Source organism: Cimex lectularius, unplaced genomic scaffold (assembly GCF_000648675.2).
Source record: "Cimex lectularius strain Harlan isolate CLEC.00 unplaced genomic scaffold, Clec_2.1 scaffold29, whole genome shotgun sequence".
Lineage (NCBI taxonomy): Eukaryota > Metazoa > Arthropoda > Insecta > Hemiptera > Cimicidae > Cimex > Cimex lectularius.
Window position 1 is genome coordinate 1165729 of NW_019392675.1, and position 25690 is coordinate 1191418.

At 35.9% G+C, this 25690-nt stretch overlaps 1 protein-coding gene across 5 annotated transcripts in view; it reads right to left on the minus strand.

Annotated features, from left to right (window-relative positions):
• The window catches only part of LOC106661735 (SH3 and multiple ankyrin repeat domains protein 3), a 289318-nt gene that overhangs the window by 93581 nt on the left and 170047 nt on the right, over positions 1-25690 (minus strand). For all 5 annotated transcript variants that reach the window (XM_014385304.2, XM_014385305.2, XM_014385303.2 and 2 more), the window contains exon 3: positions 6274-6426. In XM_014385304.2, coding sequence (XP_014240790.1) covers positions 6274-6420 — 147 coding nt within the window. In that variant the 5' untranslated portion in view covers positions 6421-6426. The remainder of the gene's footprint in view (positions 1-6273; positions 6427-25690) is intronic.

The following is a 25690-nucleotide window of genomic DNA, read 5'->3' on the forward strand; positions in this document are numbered from 1 at the left end:
CCACACACACCATCCACGGCCTTGCAACTAAAACTTCACTACCCCAAAATCACACTGAAGATGGCGAAATGCCGAAACACGTCTGAACACGAAAATCAGCGAGAATAGGCACACCAAGATGAAATAGGTAGCTATCAAGCAACAGGTTTAAAATAAATCCGAAAACCGGTTGAAAATTGAACTTTCCAAGTTTAGTATTTTATTAAAGAGGGAGGGCGTGTTAAACCTAGATAGTAAACACCCTACTGACAATGAGTGTTAAATCCACTTAGGAGGGTGGGGCGGAGGAAGAAAAAGGCTAAAAGGGTGATTTCACCAAATTGAGAAAAGAAGTTAAAACTTTTCAGTCTTCTCTCGGGGTTCTTTTTATTTCCATTCCTCACTCTGCTCGGCTAAAACTCCAGACTCACTTTTCCCAGGTATTTTTTCTACTTTCTTTCACCCCTTTCTAGTAAAATCTCCGCACTTTACCCTGTTCTTTTTTTGGATCAAAGGTATCAGGTTCTTTTATTAAATTAAATTAATTATTAAATTTAAAAAATTATTTACATTTCGAGTCAATAATTATTAATGTTTACAATTCAGAGAAATCCAGAGATGGGTTGAGGGTCTTCCTGAATAATTTACGGAAACACTACATATTATAACAGGCAGATATTTTTACAAGTTTAAAAAGAAAAATAGGCATTCAAATTATTTATAACTAGTTATAAGGTCAAATGACAAACCAGTCCTGTCTGACGACCTGGGCTCTGACAAATATCCTGATACACATTTTCCCTGGATTTCGTTGATTATCGATAGCCTGTGTATAGCTAAATATCAGGCCGGAAAAGTCAACGGAAACGAAAACTGTTAGTTCTAGTTTGGATGGGAACAACGACCTAATTTAAAAAAAAATCACTGTTGCACATAAAAACAGAACATTGGGCACAATACAACATTTTCTACCAATGTTTATTTAAAAGTGACCTATTAGCATAAATAAACATTATTTAATAATTAAAAGCATGATTGATTTTTTTTAAATTCTGGGAAAGTTTTTCTTTTATTGTTCTCCAGGAGGGAAAATATTCGCGGTAGATGGTTTGAAAACGAATCTGGAAAAGATTGCAGCCCGCTGTCATTTTGGCGTTATCTATAGACTCACTGCAAGACTGCGTCCTGACAAAAAAAAAAGCAGAAAAACAAGGGGTGCTACCCTTCTTTTTAATACACCCTAGCCACCCCAGTTGGGGGAGCATTAAGAACATGGCTTAAAGACAATTCGTGGAGACGGGCTGAACGGATTTCCGTTTTTGACAATCTACCGCTTTCGTCCTGAACCACCACCGGTGATTTGAAAGGGTAGAAACTTTCTAAATGGAAAAAAGATAAGAATAAATGAAATAAAGTACAGATTTGACAGGGATTTCAACGATTCCATTTTTAACTTTTTTTTCCAGATCGAAGGCTTGTAAAGCTAGCCCTTGGGAAAGGTCGGACAAATGAGCCCCACGAGATTTAAACATGCAGTTTGTTCTAATTGTGTTTACGGAGCCTTGTTAACGTCAGAAGAATTAAGACATCCTCCGACAGCTTGGTAATTTCTCACAGAACCGGAGGGGGTTTGTTAAACGGCCTCTGGTAAGCCGACTTCTGAGGAGATCGAGTGGTTGAGGATGTTCTAGGTAAACATCACTAAAATAGATTGCAGCCGTGGGCCAACAGGCCCTTGTAAATTTAAAATCACAACGCTGCCCTACGAAGGCTCTGGAGGTACAAAACAGAGTGAGAAAAGTACGTTTAAAAATTTTATCAAAGCACAAATTTTGAATTGGGAAAACAACAGGAAAAACTTTAATAACCTATCTGCTGAACCTGTTTGATTACACTGGTAGCAAAAACTAGGAGAAATGGGTCACTAGATATTTATTAATCGACACAAATGATTATTTATCGGGTGTGAAACTGCAGAAAGGAAATGATACCAGCTCACGTCATTCTGCCGTTTATAAATAAGAAAGGAACCATTAGAGCAAAGGAGGTAAAATAACAAATGCGATCGAACTTCTAGTTTCGAACGAGATTTAAATTTCTGAGTTTAAAAAAATCTAATTTCGATTAATTAATCACTTTATGTAAGGTCTTGTTTGAGATAAAAAAGTCAGTGTCACGAGCGGGATTCGAACCCACGACCTTCGGCTAAATACGCCGCTGCTCCACCACTTGAGCTGTCGTGACTTCTTCGATCCTCTTGGACACCAATTCCCCATCTCAACCTACAACCTTTCGAATTTTCCCTCATTTTTGCCATTTTTCGAATGCCGTGTAATCAGGATTCGATTCTCGGCGACATGTGAAGTGTCACGGGGAGCTGTTAGTGAAGTTATAATTCGTTTTACTTATTAAATCCATTAAATATGGTGGTCTATTGACCAAATTTCTTCATTCCATTAATTAATCTTTTTATGTAAGGTTTTGGTTGAAATGAAAAAGTCAATGGCAGGAGCAGGATTCGAACCCACGACCTTTGGCTCAATACGCCTCTGCTCTACCACTTGAGCTATCGTGACTTCGATCCATTCGGACACCAACTCCCCATCTCAACCTACAACCTTTCGAATTTTCCCTCCTTTTGCCATTTTTCATACATTTTTCATTTCCGCTCGTGGTACTGACTTTTTCCTTTCAACCAAAACCTTACATAAAAAGATTAATTAATTGAAAGAAGTAATTTTGTCAACACACCACTAAATATAATGGAAACATTCTAATGTTAATCAATGTTACGCCTTGATCCATATTGTTGTCAAAGTAATTAAATATTCTTAAATATTGATATAACTCATAAAGATAGTATTTCGATTATTACCAGAATTTATTATTTATAATAATAATTTGGGAAATTTGGGCCAAAAAATTGCCTAGGTCATCGCCTGCAAGTTTTTACTTCTCTTTCTGGTCGTTCACGCGTATTTTTCATTTTGCAGTCATTTGAGCAGTCAAAATTATAGCCTGATAGATTTGAACCTCATGTAGTCAACTGCAGAATAGTTATAGAGCGTAGAATACTTAAATACACATCACGACAAAGGTAATAGGCGCTGGTCACACTCACTTCTCCAGAGTAGTCGATAGCCCCGGGACGGGGTTCAAGCAACTCCATTCTCGCTAATAAATTACTTTTACTCTCCAGACGTCACACACTCACCACAGAGTACTCGTTATTCCTAGGGCAGGTTAAGAAACGCCTCCTTTCGCGCTAATAAATTACATTCATACCAATAAATTAACTTAAACCCAATGCCCCATACTATAAGTCTAGTCGCATTCATTCACCCAGAGTACTCTAAATCCCTCGGGGAATAAATCCTTGTTATTAATTCAGAAACTCCAATAAATTAAGACAGACCCAACACAAACACATATAAACTATATACTAGCAATTAAAAAACTTATTTTTATTTATATATTTGTTTATTGAAAAGCCAGAAATTTACGAGATAAAACTACAAATTCATTTCTAAAAAGAAACAATCTAAACTGTCACAATTCAAATCACACATATGGTAGTGTTTAGAAAAACAAAATGAGTGTTCTTGTTAACGCCTGACGGAAAAAAAGCACACAAAAAATACAATTAAAACCAGACAAACTTGATTTTAATTGAAATTCTTGAATGAACGAGTGAAATCTAAAATTTAATTCTTCGGGACACTGTATGAAAGACCAAATTTCAAAGTCTACTTAAGACAGTGTTTTATAAAACAGCGGCGTATTTAGCCGAAGATCGTAGGTTCGAATCCCGCTCGTGGCACTAACTTTTTCATTTCAACCAATACCTTATATAAGGAGTAATTAATTGAAAGAAGTTATTTGGTCAATCGTACCACGAAATATAGTGGGTTTTATAAATCGTTTTACCTCCAAATTAATCGTTTTTAACTTGAAATTTACGTTTTTTGGTATCAAATTAACCCTTGCTGAAAGAACAACATAAAGAGAGTACGAGATGGTATGAAAGCAAAAAGTAAAGAAATATAAGTTAATTTAAATATAAAACAATTAGGCTTTTATAAGGCCATATACAAATTAATTACAATTAAAACTAAAAATTATATATAATTAAATATAAAAATAAAGGATTCCGTTTATCTACAGTGGTTCAAAAACTTCGTAACAAAGGCTGGATATAGGGTGATTTTAACTTCTGCTCCCCTACATTATTTTATTGGGTCTGTTTTGTGAAAAACCCCGAGGCACGAATATTTATTTTTTCTCTAGTTTCTCATGAGCCAAAAAAGTTCTGGTCTAAGTCTCCAGGATAGTGGGATACGAGCAGGGGCTTTACTGTTTCAAATGGCAAAATACTAATATTTTATCTCCTCTTTAAAACGTTTATTTTAGCGTTGATTTAAACTGGGCAAACGTTTCTTAATTTGAAGCAAATGTTTACAAGTTATTACAAAAAACATATCTGCGAATATTGTTTATCGAATTTTTTTCTCGAACTCTTCTCCCGACTATTTCAACCAAGAACTAATTTATTATTAGTTATTATAAGAACTAATTAATGGTTCCAATTAATGTTCCAATTAACAAAATGGTACTTCACGGTGGAAAGAAATGTTTAACCTTATATAGAAGAAGAATTATTTGTTTTTATATTAAACTGCGCACAACTTTTAAATTTAATCGTAATTATTGTTCATGTGGTCTTTAAAATTTATTTTGTATTCTAAACAATTCTCTAATTCATAAGAAAAATCCTTTATTTTTATATTTAATTATATATAATTTTTAATTTTAATTGTAATTAACTTTTATATGGTCTTATAAGAGTCAAATTGATTTTTATTTAGAGAATTTTTTTTTAAGATAGGGTTAATTTGAAATTAAAGATAATTAATTTCCAATAAAAAAGGGCTAATTTGAAATTAAAACAGGTTAATTTCATAGAAAAAACTATAAACATTTGTGAGATTTCTTGTTTAGGTCTGATGGAATACAACAACAATCAATAAAACCAAAACCAAGCATATTTGCTTTGAAATTGCAAATTCACGGACTATAAACTTATTGTTTGACGAAACAAGAGCAAAGCTCACTGAAAATGGGGTTGTTAAAACAACGACTGCTTGTGAAATTTTGTTACGGGAGATGCAGTATAGAAACATCATTAAAGTTTAGCCAACATTAATTCAAGAGTCTAGGAGTACAACAAACCTACAACTGTACTTTATAAAGAAACTAAATAAAAAAACTGTATTTCCAATCCCACTTAACATAGCGTGTAAAAATACAGGAAGTTTTAAAATCTGTCGGTGGTAAATGAAGGGAAGGGTCGGCAAAAAAGGACACGATTCACAAAATAATTATTCGGAAATCGTGAGATGCGGTCTGGTGTGACGTAGGTTTCAGAAAAACATTTTCTTTATCGTGCCAACGTTTCGATCTTTATTGAGATCATCTTCAGGGCTCAAAGTGTTTGTTTTTCCATGTAGACAGTGTTTATGCTGCTATTTGTGTTTATATACGTGGGATTTTGAAGGGGTGGGGAAGGATGTCGGTATATATAATATTATAAACACAAAATAGCAAAATCTCACTGGCACTCTCGACACGACACGCAAGAATGGCACAATTACGCAGAAAACAAACACTTTGAGCCCTGAAGATGATCTCAATAAAAATCGAAACGTGGCACGATAAAGAAAATGTTTTTCTAAAACCTACGTCACACCAGCCCGCATCTCACGATTTCCGAATAATCATAGACTAACGGTCACTAATCACCACGAAACGAGAGTAGGCAAGGATAACTTGAGGACTTACTGAATTTATAATTATTGAAAATATATCAAAATTTGATTTGAAACATATGACTTGTATAATGCGATTTTCTATACAAATTCCGTTATTACTGACTGTCGAATTAATTACCGCTTTTAACCACCGACGCCGTTCGTTAGCTCAAGTCGAAAGGAAGGCTGAAAGATGATAAGGGATTTTGGACCCAGAAAAAAATATATTAACGAGAAAAGTTAGTGGGAACAGGAAATGGGTAAAGTTGGCTCAGGGTTTTTGCGGAACAATTTGAAGATTTAGGAGGGCAATTTATGCCGCGGAAACGGTATGGATTTAGACGGACGGGGCGCGGTCCTTATTGGATAATTAAATTATTAACATTTACCGCATAAAGGAAGTTGTTGAAAGAATGATTAAGTGCGCTTTTGTACAAAGTTCTACTAGATTGTGGCGTGAGGACGGACTTAGCATGTTTGTCCTTACCTTGGGCAAAGCGGCGAGGCACTGCTGTTTCACCTCCCAGACCAACTGGTGCGAAGGGAATTGTAGGCACTTGTGAACGTTCAGTTCTGGGACGTGGACCCTGAGGAGAAGGTAGCCCGGGACCGGGCTCTCCTCGCCAGTCTCCATACCTCACTGTAAACAAAAACAAAACAAATTTACAAGCTGAAAAAACAGAAAACAACACATAAGCCAACACACATAAGTATTTGGTTGAATTCAAAACATTCCATATAATTAATAAGGTCGATTTCTATTTTTTAAAGGTACTAAAAATGTCATATACACGTAGTAGGGAATTTACGTTAAACGGAATGAAATGAACTGCCCGGTTCACGAGAGCATTTTGAACTGAATTCACTGAACTTTGATCCAGAAGCATAAAATTAATGCCAGCATTCCGAGACTTGATTGTGCTTAGCTTTAAAACAATGCCTAAATTTCATCCCTTTTCATTTTATTGCTACTAATGATACTCAAACACATTACATTACTGAAAAAATGCAATACTTAAAATCATTTGAACTTTGAGCATAATCGATTAACTATCTGATCATATGCATAATTTCATGATTTCATCACAGATTTCACAATTAGAATAAAATAGTCGAATACCCTGCTGGAAGTAAATACGTACAAACGAGCCGACAATTCAAAATTTCCTGATTTGCATAACATAATTTATGCAATAGTTGACGTAAAATCAAAGTTTCTCTCCATATTATTTATTATTTATATTTAACACCAACAAACAAAATCGGTCATTATTACGTAATTTCCTGATTAAACATTTCTCTCAAAAAAATGGCTCGCTTTTTCCTATACTGCTGTGCGCGCCTCTGCCCCTCCGCACTCATCACTCACTCACTCTCTCTCGCTCTCTTTTGCTCACCCCATTCTCTCTCTCTCTCTCCTATTTTCGCGAGTTTTTATTAATAAAATGTCCAATTCTTTCTCTCTCTCTCCGCTCTATCTCTCTCTCACTCTCTCTCTCTCTCTCTCTCTCTCTCTCTCNAGAGAGAGAGAGAGAGAGAGAGAGAGAGAGAGAGAGAGAGGAGAGAGAGATTAGCCAGCTACATCCGAATTTAAGACAGCCCATTCAATAACGGAAAAGTGTCCGTCTAACTTTTAACAAGAGAAAACATTTTTATAGCCGCGGTTTATTCCCGTTCAAATTGTCATGTCTTTTAGCAAGCCATAAAAGTTAAGAGTTAAGTCGATGACTTTAAGCTTCTGTTCCCTTCGTAGTAGACATTTGCAAAGAATAAAGGTTGAATTGTTCAAAAATATAAAAAGGTGTGAAAATCTTTAAGTATTTATGGGATATCACTATATTTGACTTTAGGAGCTATTTAAAAGTGAGTAAGTATGGATGGGTGTTGATTATGTGCGTGAGCGCATAATTTCGTTCATTTAGAAGAAAGAAAGACGAAAGACAGACAGAATACAAATTTATGATTGTATTAAAAGTACAAACATAAGCCTCCTATGTAAAATTCTATTATGTAGAATTGACTTTTTTCTTGTTTTATTTGAAACGAGCAAATAAATATAATTTTCAGCTAATTAAGGTTTTGGTTGAGATAAAAAAATCAGCGTCACAAGCGGATTCGAACCCATGACCTTCGGCTAATTGCTGAGAGTAGCGGCGTATTTAGCCGAAGGTCGTGGGTTCGAATCCCGCCTGTGACACTGACTTTTTTATCTCAACCAAAACCTTACTTAATTGAAAAGAATTTATTCGGACAAGCGGACCACACCACCAAAATAAATATGATGTTATTCTAGAAGTATAATTGACTTGTGTGGTCTCGACAGTTGAACTCACTCCGACTATTAATTATATTTTTCAAACATTTATTAAGAACAATGATTCAAATGTAGTTTGAAGGACAATTCTTGCTTTAATACACCTTTCAATTCTTTACAGGAGTCAAGTTTCCACCCCACTATTTATTCTATGCACATCTACAAGGAGCTGGCACGATCTCAGATAATAATAAACAACGTTCCTAAAGGATGAGAGAGAGAAAAAATAATGAAATATACTTATAATCCGTCCCAGGATGTTTTCCATTAAGCAAAGCCCTCAAACCGCTCTCTGATCATGATCACTATGACTCAATGGCAATTTCACGCTGTTTTGCGGTCCGTTTTCGGAATGACTCAATACACCCGTCCCTCTTTAATGTCGCTCCGTTACAATCGCTCTTGATGCCGCGAGCCGGGAGGGCTTTATTCGGCTAAGTCCTGTTGTGGAATGCATTTCCTAAGCCAGCAATTTATCAGCGAATCTTGCTTGGGGCGGATGATGCCTGCGAATAATGGCATCATCAGACACTTACGGTAGCTATGAGAGAAAGCCTAATGACCCGAATTGTAATCCGTTCTCGACAAATCGATCAAAAATTGTTCGATCATTATCACGTAAAAATAAGTCAAAACTTATCTTTATTTTAGCAAATATATGAAACGTTTTTCCAAAACTAAAGAGCATCAATAAAACTGTAATAAAAATGTATTTTGGATGTTGAGGTTATCCTAGCTATTGCGAAATTTCTTTCAACATTTGTATTTCTCTCATGTGTTTCTCTCCAATACCTCCCAGGGGAATAAACGAGCCTTGACGATTGGCGATTGAGGAGGCAATAGAATTCTTCCTCTACGTCCAAACCACCGGTTACGATCTATGCAAGACATTGATGAATTGCCTTCGGGAAAAAAGGTGGTCAAATGACCGGCCATGTTTGTATGATAGCTGGTTAAATTTGTTTTCCACCTTTTCTGACCGTCACATCCTAGAATGCTGGCTCCGTCAGAGTAGAATCAAGATCAACGGAACCAAATCAACAAACATAATATTTACCCAAAACAAGAAAACGCTCCCAGCAGTATACCTCAACAACGTTCCCATCCTAATTGCGAACCATGTCCGATACCTCGGACTCTACCAGGATGAACGACGACTGATGTGGAACCCCCACACACGCTTAAGCGTAAAGACTGTAACATACGATTTTTCATGCTTAAACGACTGCTCGACAGACGATCAAAACTCTCACTAACAAACAAACGAAAACTTTACATTCCCCTCCTGGCCCCATTTGGACATACGGACTTGAAATTTACGGGATTGCTAAATGTTACAGCTTATGTTGAATCCAATCCCTTCAATCCAAAATCCTCAAAACAATAGTCAACGCCCCTTATTAAGCATCCAATCACACCATCCATACCGACCTAAATGTCCCTCTCGTTACCGAGCTAGCCCCATCGCCCGAACCCTTTCGTCATAACCTATCATCCACCTACCTAATAATCCCAACAGAAGACTAAATCGTCGTTGGCCCCGCGACAACCTTATCACTTGACATCGGTCTCCTAGGACGGAGTCCAACTCGCTCATCGTATCGATGTACTAACGGCTAACATCACTGGATTGTAGCTGTTCAAGCTTTCATGCTACTGTTATTATGGTTATATGTAAATATTATATGTTTTACAATCAAGTCATAATTCATTGATTAAATGATAAATAACGTCTTTAGGCATTCTTTACGGACATAAGCAGGTTGAGGCAAGAAGCGACCATTTCTGAGAATTATACTCATGCCAGCCAAACGCAAACGAAATGGCAGATGTCTGGAACAGCACTGCTTTATTACGATTCATCAAAGCAGTGGATCTTCCTTTATACTTGCAAAGGGCAAAGTTCAAAGTCAACATCTCTGTCATCATCGACACGTAACTGCGACGTTTCCCCGAACTCGCTGACTTTGTTCTATCAGGCGTGAGAGAATTCGGCTACATTCAAATCATCAGGAATAGATCAAGAATCTCTGCTGAAAGGGATTTGACGTTTTATTTTTTATTTAAAGGTTGCAGGTAACACTAGAAAATATTTATTATTTAGTTATTGTTGTTAAATTGAAATCTAGTGTTTAATAATCAATAAAAATCCATTGGAAATATCGAAAACTATGTATGACAGTAATACTTCCTCAGTTAAGAAAAATCACTTTATTTGATCATTAAAGATACTGGAAAATCCTTTCTACAAAATATCCCTTAGGATTAGAAATAATCGATTATTTACAGTTTTTTATCAATAAAATTCAAAACGATAGATAGATAATTACTTATTTATTTTTAGGAACGTGGCGTTCTGCTTTTTTTCTTTTTTATAAAGTGCTTTCTCGAACTTTGTACAAACTTGACAGCCCCCTAGGTGTCTTTAACAAATGAAGTATCTCGGAAGAAAAAACACCATAACTTTTTTGTACTTTCTTTGTTCTTCTTGATGTGATATAGGTATTTTACCTTAAGGGTTTGTTGGTATAAAAGGCAAATTCGTAATCTGCCAATTAGGCGCGAGGATTTTAAATCATTGAAAAAAATAAGGGGACCGTGGTGGCCGGTGGTTAGGCCGTCCTGCAGTTGCCACGTTAGCTCTCCTAGGTTCGAATCCCGACACATTCCATGCATTTTTAATTGAGAATAGCATGAAAGAAATATTGTAAAGTGGTTTGACCCCTCGTCCGCGACACGCAAGTGCCAGTTGGACGTTAATTCTCCAGAATAACAGGACTTTAATTTTTTATTTCAAAATTGAAGGTAGGGAAGCAGCCTGTTACAGTTGGAATGTAAAACAAGCCCATCAAACGCAGAAACCACCATTAAAGTCGTGGTGATTCCACTGATCGTTAGGAAAACCATAAATCATTGAATTCGCAATCCGTACCAGAAGAGAAGCGGCACCTTTTCATATGTTAAACACAAAAGGTTGTGAATTGACTACGTAAAACGGAAATTGTTGATTATTTTTTACTATTTCTCCTCTAGGCAGACCTGCAGAAATTTATGGCCCACCTGTTCCAACAATGTTGCTATAATTTAGCGTGTGTAGAGTCAAAACGCAAATAACGTGAGCAGGAGAGAAGTAGATCACGATTTTAATTCAAAGGATTGGACAAACTTTTTATGTTTTTGAATACGAAATGAATCCGAGATTTCAAGAAGTATTTTCAGTTTCCAATGCATGACCCGCCGCCCAGGCAGACAATCAATACAATCCGTTCAAGCGTTAAACCAAAAGCTCATCTGACCACCGACAAAAAGCGAAAACTGGCGGATCTAAGATCTATATCTCCATAAAAACATTTCTTTAACAAAGTATTAAAAATTACTGGGCGACAGGAAGGGATGCCGGGAAGCGGGGCTTGTATTCTCCAGGCACTGAAGCCTTCTGGCTTATTGTACCTTCTGGGCGACAGGAACCTGATAACAGGAACTTACTATCATCCGGAGATCCCTAATCATCCCTAACCGTTAATTCATTTATTAATCTTGCATTAATTAAATGAAGCCTCAGCTCTAACCCCCCCCCCCGTTGAATATACACCTATGTATGTTGAAACGCATTTTATTAAAGCAATTAAACCTCCTCGTCAATTCATAATTGCGGAATGGTCCTATCGTAAGAAGGTGCAATTTTAATAACAAATAGAAGATTCTTAACTAATTTTTCCCTAGTATTTTTATTTTTATTATTTTATTAAGCAATAATCTGCCCGAGGTTTGTAATAAATTATATATGTAGGACTCCTAAAACATTGGTTATAATTACTTTTTTAAAGGGAATATTTACTTGGTTGTTGGATGGTAAAGTATAAAGCCGAAGGTCGTGGGTTCGAATCCCGCTCGTGACACTAACTTTTTCAATTCAACCAATACCTTCTATAAAGATTAATTAATAAAACGTAGATTTGGGTCTAGATAAATGGACAAAAAATCCAAGAAATATCAAGTCCAGTCAAAAATTACTTTTCTTGAGATGACTTACTTAATAATTTAATAGAGAGAATGAACTATCCGAAGCATTTTGACTAAAGTTGTTATGTAACTATCTATTTTCGAATTAATCTGCTTTAAGAGCGCAGATCTTTTATAAATGCCACTGAATCGTTAATGACAAAGGAATCAAAAGATCAACTTTCGAAAGCTTATTAACGCCGTACGTGTTAGTTTCCCTTTACCAACGTGGGAAGGTTAATTAAAAAAATAGACAACGTAGGTTCGATAACATCGAATGGGATATCAGAGTTTGAAACGTATTTTATGAAAAACAGCAAAAAGGAATTTGTTCTGGATTTGACGCATGAGCTTGAAAGAATCGATATTTGGTTAAAAGCTATATAAAAGCTCACGGTGGCTCGAAAAATTATAAGAAGTTTGATCATGTGGCGAGTCGTTTCGAGTTTTACAGATGCCCGTCAAATCTGTGGAAATGAAAACGGACCGAGTTCTGATTGGATTTCCAAGGGCCAGTCACAAAATCAATATATAACCATGAACAACAAACAACAGGTTTTGATAAATGAAAAAAAAAATCACCGTGCTCGCGTCAATGCTATTTTACAATAAAGCAATGCATCATTGAAATGAGACTCAGTAAGATGCAGGAAAGCGTAATTTGCACCCAAGGGAACTTTTTGTAGCCCGAGGCCGACCCTAAGCCCCCAAATTAAAGTTGGGCAATGTTTTGTCGATATGGTGAATAATTTTTCTATATTCAAGTCACACGTACATAATTACAAACAGGAGAATTGCTAAGGCAAATCCTTTGAACAATCGAATTAGCAAAGGGTTACATTAAAATTCTTATCGCGGGAAGACTTATCTCTCAGACACTATCCTGTGCTGATAAGCAGTACCATTTTGACAAAAGAGATGTGTTAATTATGTATTTTCATTTATATAAAATGTTAAAGGTTTTTGAGAGCTTAAGAACATCGAGTGAAGAGTGCTATAAGGAAAGGAACAAACTCTGACCGACAAGAACACGAGTTCCATTTCTAATCTCGAAAATAATATTATATCAAGAGCTAGTCGAAAAAACCTTGACTTTGAATAGACTGTATGCGCAGATAATTTTGGTCAAAAGCACCCCAGTATTTTTCCGACAACCATAGACAGGATGCTCGATGAGCAGTACTGTCATATTTAGTAACTACCTTCACTTTTCTGAATTAATTTTGTTTAACCGTTAGCACTTGCAGATTCTTGTCTTCTGCTGACTATTCCGATGAACCGTGGTGCCTTGTACTGCGTATCTAATACTTTCTTCGAGAACCTGAATTTTATTCATTTCTGCCTTCGATGCACCTCACAATCTTCAAATTCATCGGGGTGGTTCTTATTGATGGATAGATGAGAAAATAATTATTTTAATAGAATGTTGCTTGCAGTGGTTGACTATTGCCAAACCTTCAAAGGGTTGGTCCTTTCTATCATTTTGGTCTGAGGGAGAAAGGCAATGAAATAAGATGTCCTTTTTTAGTTATTAGCGATTAGATATAAATGAAGGCAAGATCCTTTTTATTATCCTTTTCCTGCGATTGTTATTCTAAATCAAAGGGTGGAGAGAAGTGATATAGAAAAAATACTAAGTGTGGGGGCTTACATTTCCTCTTGGGATCTGTGGAGTGAAAAACATTAAATTTAGTTGTTTTTGATCATTTTGTCTTACAGCGCCATATTATTCTAACTAATAAATAACAGGACCATCAACACGCAGTATCCACGAGGTTACCTCACAATTAGAAGGTTCCAGGATTAGGCGACCTAGGAACTGGAAATTCGCAGTTCGCTTTGACAACATAATGATGGATGATAATATTTAGCTTTATCCAGCATCATTTAGGGTATTCCTTTTCTGAGATAATGGCGGCTGATTTGAGGTGTAGTTTAAAGTCTTCTATGTTTAAGTGTCGTAAAATTGCATTGGTACCTCGTACTATTGCAGTTGTTAGATTTTAAGGTGAGTAAAATTTCAAGAGGAGCGGATAAAGGTAGATGCTTGACGAGTTCCAGCAGATATTATATTACGTTTTTGTCCCATATGGAGCCGTAGGGATTTCTCCCTTCACACATAAACTTTCATCTTTGCTAATGGATGCTGGAATATTTCGTTTCTTATATGAAGTAGAGAGTTCTTCTCAGGGGTATGGTATAAAGTTCAACATGCTCAATAAGTTTTCCCTGGTACCGTGGCCTTTTCCTAGCGGATATGTTCGATTGTCTCTGTCTCTTCTATATTTAACATGCGTCATCTGATGATAGTCTAACTTTTTAAGATGATATTGGAGCATGTCCTGTAAATATCCCAGTTGGAGTTGTTAATTTCTGTTCATTACAATTTCCTCTTTCTCTCATTCGGTTGTTTTTGGGAGTAGTCGTTTTGCTTGCCTCATGCCTGGTTTCTACTTCCAGTATTTGTTGTGTTATTCAGTTACCCAAACTTCCAGTGTCTGCAGATATACCTCAAAATAAATCTAGGCTGTTCGGAGGCTCCCTTTTTGGAAAGTATAGCTGAGCTGTTATTCCCTCATGACCTGATAACCGTATTAGCATTAGGCTGTTTGTAGATCCTAGTCTTTTAAGGGCAATTAGGCAATTGCAGGAGAGCATTTAGACTAGAGCTGTCTAATAATGAATTAAAGTTTATGAATCGCATGGTATGGTGATAAGGACACTAGGAAGCAGGGTATGTACTCCCCAGGCACTGCAGCCTTCTGGCTTAATTTACCTTCCTAGTTCATTAGTTCAGTGCAACAGACTTTATCTTTCTCCATAGAAGTATCAGGTCATTTACTGTCTCTGCTACAATTTTTTTTTTCGTATGTTAGGTTGAATCTCCACTGAGCTGTTGCTTCGCATTCGCAGATGATATGGGTGGCTGTTTCCCCTCCTCATTACATAATCTGCAGATGGGATCTTCGTTGTATATGCCCATGTTAAGTAGATGTTTTCTCAGATGCCAGTGACCGGTTAGTAGTCCTATCACTCCTCTGAGTTTAGCCCTCTAGTTTATGAAAGTATCATTTGAGTATTTTCATTTCAAGTGCTCATCATTCTATGACCAGCAGTTGAGCTTTGGGGCTGAAGGCCTCGTGGTGCATAAAGTTAGTCCTCTTTAAGTTCTTTAGCGTAGCATTTTCCACCTTCGTGCCCAGCGTTGTCGTTTTTGTTTTAATTTTCCAGTTACATAGCTCTTTTCAATATTTTTCTTTCCACTGTCCGAGGAATTCTTCAGATGTTCTACTTATAGTTAGTCCTAAGAGAGATTATCCATCTCACTTGAGGAGCACCTACGTTCATTCTTTAAGTTATTTATTTATCAAGATGCCATAGTTCATTGAATTTATGCTCGAAAATTAATTTAAAAACAGTATATACACAGATTTATGACACGGAAAGATTGAATGAAACCAAATTTACATCGTTGATGGTCAGACCATGTGCCCTATACAATAAATATAGCCAACCGTTTATCCTGCTGTAAGACCATTCGAAAACCCTTCTGTCATTTTTTAGTTCCCCCATTAGAACAAATCACGAGGCGAATGTGAATCTCGGCCCTTTTTCCTTGGCTATGCTTCCCACCTTCGGAAGTCATAAAATTTTTCAGCCGATTATTTTATCAGAACACGCTTTCGGTCGCTGAAGCAAGGGGCAAAAAAATCCATTTGAAAAACGGCTTCCTTTCCGTTTCAAACCTTTCGCCCGGGACCAGAAGTAAACAAGTAAAAGTCGGACGATAACAATTTTAGGATATTCAAGCCTGGTCGTGACAATGATGGACGGGCTTTTCCCCTAATACAAATCCCCGATTCGTTTTAATTTTTTCCCCCAGAACACCGTTGGAAGCGTTAAACTCACAGGTCTTTTATATTTTTTCGTATTAGGGCCTAAATTTTTACTCTCATACATTCTGATTTACCTCTGCTTTTTGTAATACGTATGTATAATGCAATGTCATCATATTTTATACAGGCACTCTGCTTATTAAAAAATTACGACGTGTGTAAGTAATATGATACCACTAATCATAACCTATTTTGTATTATTACTGTCATCAAAGTAATACTGGATCCGGAATGCGTTTTGGTCCACACAGTTTAGCTTGGACCAACATACTAGAAATCCAAATATGTAATTATAACGTAATATCTTGAATTAATCCGAACATCCCATCGTTAGAAAAAAAGCTCTATCCGCCACAGATGTATATTGTCTTAAAACCCAAGCCAGAAATCGCTTTGTTCGTCAAATGAGCCAAGTGGCCATGTACGAGAGCTGAATGACTCTTGAGCCAACAGTTGCTAGGAAACAACACACCATCCCCGAGGCTTGAACTCCCCGCTGTTCGCCGAGGATGCCACCCCCGATACTCGAAAAGTGAGGCACTCGAAACGCCCCGAGCTGCGGCCGCCCTTTGATCCGCCTCCCGTGCTTTCTCTTCCACCAAATGGTACAACTTCAAGCAAAACCCATGGAGTTGATTCCGTGCAAATTAATAGCTTTCTACGGTTCGTCGTTTAAAAGATTAATTAGGCTGGGAACCGTAAGAGAGTAAACAGCTCTAACTCATACCACATGAGAAATTTAGACCAACGATACCGTCTGAGATATTTGAAATTCTGTTTCGGTTGAATGATGCAATTATCATATTCAGTACGAACTTTGCCATTTCATTCTTTGATTTAATGATCTTATTCTTTCTCTATTTCAGACAAACAATATATTTCACTATTACAACATTATTGGACGCGATCCTGTGGGAATTAGTTAATGCAATAACAAGAAGCTGTTTTCCCAGTGCGAAAGGACTATTATGATAATCACATCAAAGCAGAATATTATTTTGTACTTTAAGTATCTCATGAATGTTTAAACCATCTTAACATTGTATATATTGTCGTTAGTGGAACAATTTACAAGTATATAAGCGTTTATAAGCACTTAGCTTGTTGCAGTAATAAAAGGTTTTTGTGTGCGAAAAAAATGGATCGATTAATTAATTGAATAATGTTTTATTTATTAGTCGCAGATATTTAGGCAACTTTGACCAAACTATACACAAAAAAATGAAAGAGAGAGAGAGAGAGAGAGAGAGAGAGAGAGAGAGAGAGAGAGAGAGAGAGAGAGAGAGAGAGAAGAAACAATGAATGACATGGAATAAAAGACAGACACAGAAAGAAAGAAATATATGAAAAGAAAGAAAGGCATAAAAGAATGGAAGTAAGAAAGGCTTAGAAAGAAGAATAGAGAAAAAGCTAGGGAATGAGTGAGTGAATGAGTAAATGAGTGAGTGAGTGAGAGCGAGAGGGGGGAGGGAGAGAGAGAGTTAGATACTAGAGCGCAAGGAGGGTGTAGGAAAGAAAGTGAGTAAGAAAATAAGGAATATTTAGGATAGGTTAGTTTATTATAAACTGAAGGAGTTAGTTAATCATATTCATGTAAGAGAGAGAACGGAAAAACATTGCTATTACGTTTGTAGATGATTGTAGAAAATTCGAAATATAAAAAAATTAATCAAAATATACCTAAATTGCGAAAATAAACATAGGTTCAATTTGAATATTTTCTTAATCAAAATATTAGCTCTACGTGGTGACTTACTATTCGTTATATGGAGGTATGTGATGTAACTTCTTGTACGTACAGCACGAGCATTTAAAAAAGTTTAATTTGTGGTGATTAGTACGCAGAAAACAAACACTTTGAGTGAGTAGAAATACTTTGATTGAATATTGAAAAAATATTTATTTGCACTGTATAAATTCACTTTTTTCCACATCCTAAATGTTTTTGTTAAATTTAAACGTTTGTAAATCCCAGGCCCTGAAGATGATCTCAATAAAGATCGAAACGTGGCACGATAAAGAAAATGTTTTTCTACCTACATCACACCAGACCGCATCTCACGATTTCTGAATAATCAAAAAGTTTAATACTGAATCGTAATAGTATTCGTTTTGTTATGTAAATTTTAGGCATTTTATATTACCCATATTTGCGTTCTGTGACGTTCAATAGAAATTAAATTTCATCACACAAATACACATAAAACAAATTTGTGTTTGTTCCTTCCATATGTATTGCAAATATACCTATTAAAAGCATGTATTTTATCATTTTAGATGCATAAAGGAATGAAATGGCTATTTTTTTCAAACATGTAGGACAGATTTAGTAAATATTTCAAAATGGATTGAGTACAATTGAAGAGAATTTTTGAAATTTAGGTATTTTCGTATTGTTGATATTTTTTCCGATTTGATTGTACCTAAAATTCATTTATTCTCGAAAAACAGATTTTTTAAATTATATATTTGTCTACACATTCTCACATATAAAAAAAAATGGCGCAAAATACCAACGAAATACAGATTGCCGTTATAACGGCGGATGCGGAATTATGGTCGTTATATTCGATCATTGTTGGGATTTGGTGAAATCGGTGTCCTTTCCATCCCATCCTTAGCAAACTATACATCTCAAGGGGGAAAAGGAGATCGACAATTCCTTCGGATTTTACACGACCTTTCCTCCCAAAACTCCCTTTTCGTTTTTACAAGCTACCGGTGGTAGAAAAAAAGTAAAGCAGGAAAAAACTCCCTTTCAAGGGTGTTTACATCCGGGGAAAATGTACTCAGTGATGAGCAATTCAAATTTCGAAAATTTCAAACAATGGGTTTTCCAAATAGCTCAGTATCTTTGAAATATTTGGCCCTATTATTTACACCCCTTCCGGATGGCAGGGACGTTCTATTGGCCAAATTTACAATTCAGATAGACATACATATTTATACATTTTGAGCTGGAAGAATAAAACAAAGAAAGAAAAAAATCTGAATAATTCATGTAATCTTTAATGAAAGGTACATTTTATTTCCCTTCCTCTCTGACCCAAAAAATGTATTAAATTAAAGTCACTCGTCACCTCCGTCAATTCCAAAAATGCTATTTAAATCCAAATATTGCATCCTGACATCACTAATTTCCAAAATCGAAAAATATGGGAAAAATAATAAAATGAAGCTACGCAAATAAAACTAAATAAAATTATGCAGCATATAAGTGCTATCGATGTTAAAAATTGAACAAAATCCAAGACTAAGATTAGTGTCTGAATCAATTCAAATGTTTCTTTCTGGCATTTACCTTTCCTAATGCACTTTTCCTTTAAGCCCCCACATGTATAAATTTATGCTGGGTGGTCGAGTCGATGAACTTCAATATGGCGAAGTCAATCCAAATGCAGACCTAAGATGGACAATTGTGATAAGAAATACTGTGCAATCATTATACATCACAATAGAATAAAAGGTGAAAGTTAAATGGTTTATGATGTACTTTTTAACATAAAAAATGAGTTAAATAAATTAGAGTTCGTGGTCCGATTGACCAATTAACTTTTTTCAACTAATTAATCTTTATGTAAGGTATTGGTTGAGATAAAGAAGTCAGTGTCACGAGCGGAATTCGATTCCACGACCTTCGGCTAAATACGCCGCTGCTCTACCACCAATAATATGGAGTCCAGCTTGTCTTCGGTGTAAATCCCAGCCCAGACTAACAGACCGTTTCCTCCAAACTGCACTAAAGAGAATATGAAGGCATTCCCTGATCTCGGTAGACTCTTCGTCTCCTGCTATCACTGTACAGACAGAAATGCGACTCGTGAGTAAACATAACGGCATTCCAATTGGTGTTCTCTTCTAGGCGCTCGCTGCACCATATTCTCATGAGTTACTGATGGAGGGCTGTTGCTGCTGGTCGCCACAATGGGGTATACGATGTGATGCAAACTTCGCACAAACTATTCAAATCGTTTGTGTTGAAGAATCCTCCGTCGGAGAATGGATCCAAGCAAAATAAAAGGAGAAGTGGATAAACTCTAGTGGTGCTAGACATAGTAAACTTATAATGAAACAACCCTCACCGAGACTGGCAAAAACACTGCTGCAATTGAAGAGGACCAAACTCAGAGGAGTTGTAGGACTACTAACCGGTCACTGGCATCTGAGAAAACATCTACACAACATGGGTATATACAGCGATGATCCCATTTGCAGATTATGTAATGAGGAGGAGGAAACAGCCACTCATATCTTCGAATGGGAATCAACAGCTCAATGGAGATTTAACCTAACGTACGGAGAAAACTTAGGGAATCAAATTGCAGCAGCAACAGTCAATGACCTGATACTTGTACGGAGAAGGATTGAGTCTATTGCATTGAACTAAGGAAGTAGGAAAGAACAATAAGCCAGAAGGCTGCAGTGCCTAGGGAGCGCAAACCCAGCATCCTAGTATCCTTTTCCAACATACCATACTAAAATAGAGGATTAACATTTTTTTGTTTTTAGTTTGTATTTTCTATTTTCTTTATCCAACTAACAAAATATCTGTTAAGTTAATAAAATTAATGAAATAAGAATAAATTATAAATATCCAAATTCATTTTTGAGCAGTTTGTTTTCAATCTCACCATCCATAACGACCAAAATATTAAAGTAGCAAAATCCAACGAAAAAAATTCCACACTAACCTCCAATCCCCTCTAATCCTCACGTACAACATTCCTCCCGAAATCATCCTCGACGTCTGAAAAGAAAATGGCTCCGAGGACCTGCTCTCAGAGAGTGCGAATGGTTAAGGGATGACTTTTGATTTAGGAGTTCTATCATTGGATAACTTGTCCACTCGATGTCTTTTCGTTTTTTTTTATTTTGTACAACCTTGTTTTCTATGTAACTTGTAATTAATTAATTTTTTTTTGTAAGGTTTTGGTTGAAAAGAAAAAGTTAGTGACGAGCGGGATTCGAACCCACGACCTTCGGCTAAATACGACGCTGCTCTACCACTTGAGCTATCGCGACTTCGATCCGCTCGGACACCAACTCCTCATCTTAACCTACAACCTCTCGAATTTTTCAACTATCAAGCTTTTCGCAGATTGCTGCTCCATTGCTCAACACAAATAAGAAAAATTCTTTTAACCATCAATCACGGCCGTATAAACATTTTCTGCATGCTTTTCACACTTAAATAGGCATGTTGATTTAAAAAATAAAACACTTTTTACACGCCGTTCAAGTCACTTGGAAAAATAAATTCAATTTATTCCGAAACGAAAGGCCAAATGCTAAATACTATGTGGAAACAGCACACTGTACACTCTCCGTTTTTGTTTTTTCTATGTGACGTTCCTTGACATAAATTTGACACAATTTTACAATAACCTATATTAAGAAATTAATAGTCCAGAAGGCCTACCAAAAAAGAGCAACTTCCAACTACGTGTGGTTGCATGGCGAAATGGGGCATTTAGACAAGAGAAACTTTTTTTTTCAAAAACCTTAAAATAACATAATTAGACCATTCATAGCACTAAATATATATATATANATTGCGTATGGAACTAGAACTTTTATCATTTACAAATGTGCTTTTGGAACACTAAAACAATTTTTGTTACATTTACAGATGGGCTATTTGGAACACTAGAAGATTGTTATTTTTCCAAAGGATTTGTTTGGAACACTAACACTTTTTTCTTCAATTGAAGGTTGGAACACTATAATGTTTTAATAAGCATTTACAGATGCGATATTTGAAACAGAAACACTTTTTATTTTTAAATTAATTGGCAATCTATTTGGAATTCGATAACTTTTTTTTATATTTTATTAATTTCATTACCTTAGTTATAGTAATATTATTATCTTTTTTCTATCCATTGCAGAAAAGTCATTAGAAACACTACAACCAGTAACATTTACAGATGGGACATTTGAAATGGGAGAATGATTTTTGTTAAATTTACTCATAATCTATTTTGAACTACTATAACTTTTTTGCAACATTTACATATAGGAGGGCATTTGGAACTTTTAGAGAAAGGCTGTGCAGTGCACTTCCATATTTATTGTTTTATTATCAGATTGGCCATTTAGAACATCATAATTTTTCTTCTTAGATTTAACATTTTCAACCGTTTTGAACCGTAAAACTTTAGTTTTTTCATTAAAATTAACTTTCCTTGTATCAAACTGAACACTTCAAATTAATCCTGTATATTTTTAAAATAAAATTTGGTGATCGCCGTGGTTAAAAATTCATAACCCTATTGCAAATGCAAACAAAAGGGTTTTTCTTTTATTAATCAGCCACTGGCGACCCTTGTCCGATCGTATCGAGTAATTCATGGGATGAAGGAGGCATCAATGGATATCCTTCGTATGCGTAAACCGTTCGGAGTTATGTTGACACTGTCGTCATGTTTTCAGGACGGTTAATATGCCGGGGGTTAAAGGCCGCCGCTGAGAGATCGATCCCAGCATCGCCATGGTAACACTCTTGCAGACTCCCTACACCTGTCTTAACCTTGGTCAAAAAGCGGTCCGAACTTTTTTAATAATAAGAAAAAAAGCGAGAAGAAAGAAGGATTTACGAAGGCGTGGAGGGTTGGAAGACGAAGGGCAGTTCAATTAGCCGGGGTACGAAGAAAACAGTCTAGGGTGGCCTACCCCCGGGTTCACCTTGATAACAGTCCCACGGGGATTCGTTTCTACCATCCCTACGTCAAAAACAAACAACTTGGTTAATCAATCCCCCCAGGGGTGCAACCTCGTTACGTTTCCGATTGGCGGTATGGAACTGGTATGAAACAATGAAAAACCGATACAAGGCGATCCAAAACGTTTTTCCTCTGAAATATCATTAAATTTAAATTTTATTTGAGTCGATGTATTTTTGTATGCTGCCGGATAATGAAATTTATGGGATAAACGAACAAATGCGTAAAAGAAGAATCAAAGAAGAATCGAAGAAGCATGAAAAGCCTAATTTCACGGTGAATGACTCAAACAACTAACTTAAAAGGCTAAAAAATTCATTTTTATTTTATATCTTAATAAAAATATTTAATAAGTGTAATTCAGATGCAACTCCTGCAGTTGTTTTACATATTGTAAAATTATGTATTGCTCATGCATTGTAGGGTATAACTTTCAAAATTAAATAAATCAAATAATTAAACATAGCCTTGTAATTTAAACGATTATGTAAACTGAGCGAATAATTTTATAAATCCCGTGTGATTAGACTAAATTAGCGATGTCAGAAGGTCGAGAATAAGATAAATAATTATAAAAAATAACGTTCATGCTGATCAAAAAACGTTATTGGCTGAGAATAATAACAAGGGTGAAATTATTTTTTATTACACGATATGAATAATTATATTTTTCTATAGATAATTTCATCACGGCTATTTCTATTCGGTTTTATGGCTCGTGTTTAAACAGCTCAGGGCTATATCGAAAAGAGAAAAAAATCGATAAAAACCTTGATCAAATAATAGTGCTGCATCAAAAAAGAACCTTGATAGGATCGACCGCATAGGAAAAGTAAAGCATCGGGGCGAATTTAAAATTTAAAATAGCAATACGTACGAGATCGGCGTAAAGTATGTTAAAGTCTTATGTAAACTCTTCCACCTTTAGGCCAAGATCATAATCTGTAAATATTTAAACTGGCGGTAATGGCGTGGGTGTGGTCCGTTCCGTAACGTATCCATTACATCGAAAAGGTCCGATTGAATTAATTTTTCGGGTGATCCTTCCCTTGTAGACTGTCGGTCGACGTCTGTAATAAACGGGAAATTTTAATTTGTTTCGAGTCAATTTACATTTTTCAAATGTGTCTACCTTGAAAAAACAATGCCAAAACGCAAATCAGAGGTGAATTTCATGTATCTAAAATTAACTATTGCAATTGACGAGACGAAATTATCAAGCGAAATTTAGATAATAAAAATAAATTAAACATAACCAGCTTTTAGGTTGTTATTGTAGGTTGCTAAGTTTTTGGTAATCATGATCTTGAGGTTTCTTTAGGATAAAGTTTACTATTCGTTCATGTAAATGAAACTCATCAGTAAAAAGAATAAGCGTAGATTATTTTCTGAAGAGTTGCTGAGGCGTCAGAGTCGTATTTGCCCCGCTAGAGGTCTTGTGTTCGAACCCCGCCTACCCCTTGGAATTTTATTTAAAATGAATTAGGAAAATTATTGTAAAGTGGTTCTAACCCCTCGTCCGCGACACCAAAAGGCTAGTTGAACTTTAAGCATTTTTGCATGAAAGAATTTACTTCACTTATTTAAAAAAAGAACAACGTCAAACACAAAAAGGAACGTTTAATCATGGAATTTCGCATTCTACGCATAATTCTTTTTTAATAATGAGACATGTTCTCATTTAATGCGCTCAAGCTTTTGTTAAGGCGTCTTTTGAAGTTTGTAAACTTGTAAAGGAATGGTCACACAAAGGAAATAAATATTTCACCTTTGCAGATGGGTAGGAAGTGAATCATAAATTGGCTGTTTAAACAAAAACCACAATTTACCGTAGCAATGCGTAATTAATTATCAATAAAAATTTATTTTATTTATGTATTATTTTGATTATATTACATTCGAGATATGGATATTTCGTGCTTTTTCTGATCACGAGAATCTACCTTACAAAGAAATCTCGCCGATGTACGTGATTATAAAATAAACAAACCCATCTTAATCAATGCAAAAGCCAAATGGCCGAGGCAAAAAATGCTCATTGTATGACCAAAAATTTAGATTTTGTTTTTGAAACTGACCGATATAAATAATAGATAATTCGGAGATCGTGAGGTGCGGTCTGGTGTGACATAGGTTTTAGAAAAACATTTTCTTTATCGTGCCAACGTTTCGAACTTTACTGAGATCATCCTCAAGGCTCAAAGTGTTTGTTTTCCGTGTAGACAGTGTTTAGGCACTCTCAACACGACAGAAAAGAATGACACATCTACACGGAAAACAAACACTTCGAGCCCTGAAGATGTTCTAAATAAAGATCGAAACGTTGGCACGATAAAGAAAATGTTTTTCTAAAACCTATGTCACACCAGACCGCATCTCACGATCTCCGAATAATCATTGACTAACGGTCACTAAACACCACACATAAATAATAGAATTGATTTTACCCTAAGGGATAAAGGGAAAATAGACGTCAATAACGTAGTCTTAAAAAATCAAATGTTTTTACAACCACCTTTTAAATTATATATTTCGAGCCTGACATATCAAAATGCATATTACATATTACAAATATACGCGTATATAGTTTTTACTTCCGGTCTGTACGTACGTGTGAAACGCTAACACTCAACTGCTAAAGTGTAGAAACGGTGTGGGCAGTCAGGATAGATCGAAGTTTCAGTGGAGTTTTGGAAAAGCACGATCGGATCGGTTCGTTAAGATCATTGTGGATAGTAGGGATAGTGATGTAGTAAAAATCTATGACAATTTTTCTGACTATTTTGGTCGGAAGGGTTGGACGCGCTGGATATACTGGTTAGCTTGGTAGAACCCCTTAGGTTCACACATTTTATGTCCAAAGTGGTTGCAATAATGCCAGATTTAGGGATAGTTGTGTTTTGAAGACGAAAAAGTTTTGGGTCCAGTAAGTCTTCTGTTGAGAGACAGTCTGCTATCAAGGTATAGTAT